The 4,537-nt window shown below is 33.0% G+C and overlaps 1 protein-coding gene across 1 annotated transcript; it reads right to left on the reverse strand.

Moving 5' to 3' along the window:
* Positions 1 to 961: 961 nt before the first annotated feature.
* LOC107016270 (1-aminocyclopropane-1-carboxylate oxidase homolog 1-like) lies at positions 962 to 2,935 on the reverse strand. Its single transcript, XM_015216759.2, has 3 exons — positions 2,288 to 2,935; positions 1,711 to 2,032; positions 962 to 1,409 (listed from the first exon to the last, which is right to left on the reverse strand). The coding sequence occupies exons 1-3, from the start codon at positions 2,806 to 2,808 to the stop codon at positions 1,158 to 1,160; spliced, it is 1,095 nt and encodes a 364-aa protein (XP_015072245.1). The 5' UTR covers positions 2,809 to 2,935; the 3' UTR covers positions 962 to 1,157.
* Between the last annotated feature and the right edge of the window lie 1,602 nt (positions 2,936 to 4,537).

Here is a 4,537-nt window from a genome sequence, read left to right on the forward strand (position 1 = left end):
CGTCGCCAAGTTCAGAGAGTCGATTTCAGTACCCAAATTTCAGAAGTCTAAGTCTTTTGGAACGAGACCCCCTCGACGGCCCGTCGTGCCCATGACGGTCCGTCGTGGGTTCCGTCGACTCACACAGTTTTTCCAGAAATAAAATCTGCTGCTCAAAACGACTAAACAGGTCGTTACAATAAGTAGATATCGATGTTCTTAAAAATTGTTATTAAGGTGCCAAATTTATTCTTACTTTATTGCATAAAAGATATCGATGTTCTTATAAATTGCTATTAAGATGCCAAATTTTCTTTGGTAATTCCATAAAGCTATTTTGAAAAGCAAGTAAAATGTAGTTTATGAATCTTTATTACTTTGTCGATTTGACAAATCAAGAAATGACAAAGTATGTGTCTAATTTAAGAATATGTTATGCTTTTGATTATTTTGTAGATTTAAAAAATCACATAAATACATAACATAAGATATTATAATCTCTTAAATTTCATATCATTTTAAAAAAAATTACAAAAATTCCTTCTTGGATTCATCTATATCTCTCTTCCGTACATCCCTATCCCCTCTCAGATACATCCATTTCCTCTCAGATACATCCCTGTCCCTCTCGAATACATCCCTCCCCTCTCATATAGATCTCTGTCCCCCTCGGATATATCCACATTTCCTTCTGGATACATCCCTATCCCTTCCCGGATACATCTCCATTAAGTAATATATCAATCACAATGTATCAGACAATCAAGGAATGTATCCGAGAACAATGAAAAATTCAAAAAATTTATAATTGGAGAAAACTTTAGAAATATGATATAATTTGCCCCCAAATATATGAAATTTCTCTAAGTTTGGTGCAGGAGACGATTAGTAAAGGAGTCATATATAAGAATCATAAATACTTTTAGCAAAGTTCAAGACTTAGCCAATTTAGCAATTTCGACATTCATCTCAAATCATGGAGTACTAAATAATGCAGTCTTGTCTTGCACTGACATAAAATTTTATTTAATACAATATCTTAAAAATTTACACGATAACTTAATTAAAGTTCGTCATATCTCAAATCGTATTCTATTATAACTCATGCCCAAGCGAACCCTAAAAACTCGAATCACACATGGTAGCCTTACAAGTGAAATAATATACACTTTTCCATCCTAGAGTTTTAAATGAAGAAGTGAAGGAAGAGCACCAAGTCCTTTGGAGTTGTAATATAACACATAATCTTTTACTGTTGTATCTTTGTATAAAGCATGATTTTCATCAGACAACAATTCCTTTATTGGGCCATAAAGTGTATCAAATGGCAAAAGTTGAGTTGTGAAAAAACATGCAATTGAAATCCTTGGCCCAATATGTTGTGCCAATACTCTATGCTCCGCACTTTTGAACTTGTCATTTGATAGAAGCTGCAAAAAATGAATTTAAGTTATATGTATCGTTCGATATAATTTTCTTATATCCTTATAATGTATGCTATTATTCACGATTTCTCGCATATAATACGTCAAATCAAACTCAGTACTAACACTCTAGATCCACCTCTGATATGTCCATATCACTAGTGAATAGACATATGCAATTTGTTTTTGATATACTTACCTAAAAAAAAAGACACTGAATCTATAATTCATGTATAATATGTATGTATATCTATGTATATCAACTTTAAAAAGTAAACAGTGAATCTGTCCGATTAGATATACTTGCCTGCATAAGGTCACCAAGGTTGACAACTAGAGCACCATTCACAGGATGAATATCAATCCATTGATTTTGGTGATTAATTTGAAGTCCACCAATTTGATCTTGTAGAAGAATTGTGAAGAAATCTGGATCAGTATGTTTAGTGATTCCAAGAGTCTTATTGGGCTCAGGACAAGGTGGATAATAATGACTAATTATGAATTGGCCTTTTGCACAGTCCATGTCCAATAAGTGATTGGGCCTAAGCCCAAGTGCTTCTGCTAGTAACTCAAATATTGTATGGCCCAACTTTCTAACATGTTGAGAATATTGAAGTAATTCCTCCCTAACAAAAGGAAAAAAAAAAGGTCAGAAATTTGTGGTTTGCGAGCTATAGCACAAGAGGGGTATACTCAGTATCATAGTATGTATCCGAAGAATAGTAACTATGAATTTCCTTAGAGGTTCCACAAAATAAACATTTTCTGCCGAAGTTTCACTCCAGAAAATAGAGTTAATGCATAAAATATCTCACGTGGACAGTTGATATTATGATGAATATATATATATATCAAATAAGGTATAATTAGTAGAAAATTACCTACATACTTGTGGTAATTCATCATTAGTAGGAGGATTAGGAGCCATGAGACAAGCTAATGTATCCCTCCAATTTGCAACCTTAGCTTGATAAAGATCAAAATTACTATTAAACATCACCTTCTTCATAGGATCCATTGAGTAAAACTCCTTCTTTATATCATTTGGTTGCTCATGAAAACATCTAATTCCACCAATCATCTCATCCATAACATGTTGTGGCACACCATGATTCACAACTTGAAAAAATCCCCAAGTCTTACATGCCTCACCTACCTCTTCAACAATTCTCCTACGTTGAAAATCGTCTCCGTTCATATCCTTTAAATCTATAACTGGGATTTGAACGTTGACTATGTTTGAGCCTGAATCAAGATTTTCAGCGCTGAACTCATTCTCTGTTAAGGATGGTGTAATGAAGATCTCGGGAATATGAACTATCCCTGAATCGACTAGTCCTTTTACACCGGCCTTTGTGTCATCGAAAGCCTTGAGCTCTTTTGCTCGATTATTGTCTACCATTATTTTTTCTTCCAAAATGTTAGTGAATGTATTAAGCTTTTAATTATTTTGTAGATCTAAAAATAGGAGTAGAAGATAAGGAAATATAAAAAGGGACAAAGCAATGTGTCAAATTTTTCTTTTTAATTTACATGTTGATTCGAATGAGACACATGTAGGATATTTTTAAATTATTTGAGCTCTTTGGACTTGGTGGCCAAGCAAAAATTTCTACCTAATTTGTTTGTCATATTGACTTGAATTATGTACTCCCTCAATCAACGTATCATTTTTCGCATTTCGAGATTCAAATATGTTTATTTTTTATCGTAAGTTCTTTATAGATCTTTAATTATCAATTATTGTGACTTATAGTACTCTTTACGTAGTTTTACAAATATACAAATTTCATTTCAAAAAAATTGAAGATTCCATACGCAAATGTCCGATCAAAGTTAAACTGTTTGACTCTCGAAAAATGAAAAGTGCCACATAAAATGGAACCGAGGGAGCATATCCTAATACCATCTCCTTTTAACACCTTGATCACATACCATAGTATTCATAGTTGTGGATAGATGCATTTGTAGCCCAATTAACATTATGAGTCCGGAGCCTAAAGGGTACAAAATATTAACAAAAATTTTAAAACGGTATATAAAATTTTATATTAACCAAAAGGGTAAAATCGCTGCACCAACAGTGACTTATCCCACCGGAAAAAGCATGCAGCGATTTTGCAAAATCTGATATTTTTTTTAAAAAAAAAATGAAATCGCTGCCTAAGCAGGCAGCGATTTATAGAATTTTTTTTTTTTTACAAAATCGCTGCCCCAGCAGCGATTTAAAAAAAAAAATTAGCGATTTCTTCAAAAAAATTTTTTTCTATAAATCGCTGCTTAGGCAGCGATTTCATTTTTTTTAAAAAAAATAATCAGATTTTGCAAAATCGCTTGCTTTTTCCGGTGGGGTAAGTCGCTGTTGGTGCAGCGATTTTACCCTTTTGGTTAATATAAAATATACCATTTTGAAATTTTTGTTAATATTTTGTACCCTTTAGGCTCCGAACTCTTAACATTATATACACCCTCACTAGTTTCGTCAATTTACACAATATCATCAATAAATAAGTATACATTATTTTGAGACGTACAATCGATACACAATAATACAAATTGAGAAAAAAAATACAAACAATTCTCATCAGGATATAACAAAGCCCTAAAAGCTTTACCTTTGATCTTGTTTCATAAACATAATAAGTAATCATATTAAATAAGACCTAGCTAGGGATAAGGTACCGATGGCGTTACGAGCGAACACAATGGTGGTGGTGGTGGAGGCAGCGGTGATGGTGGTGGCTTATAAGGACGTATTGACGGATTACGTTTCGGAGACGGCGGTGGGTAAGGTGGTGGACGGCCAAACACAACTAATGGACCCAAGGGGTTCTTGTTTATGTAGCACAATTTCCATGAGGAAGAAAAATCTTGTATCAAAAGAAGCAAAATGAAGTGGAGAGCTATTTTCATAGTGACCTATACTAGAAGAGGTGGAGTTATAATATTAGGTAAGGATATGTTAGGAATTCAATAGCTTTTGTTTAGACATTGTATTTATATTAGAATAAGCTGTTAGATATATTATATTTTTATTTACTTACGAGAGAAGTATTGAAAATTATTCTTAAATTTGCATGAATTATTAGTTTAGTTTTCGAACTATTGACAACCGTAAAAACATTACTTGA

This window comes from Solanum pennellii, chromosome 4 (genome assembly GCF_001406875.1).
Source record: "Solanum pennellii chromosome 4, SPENNV200".
NCBI classification, from domain to species: domain Eukaryota; kingdom Viridiplantae; phylum Streptophyta; class Magnoliopsida; order Solanales; family Solanaceae; genus Solanum; species Solanum pennellii.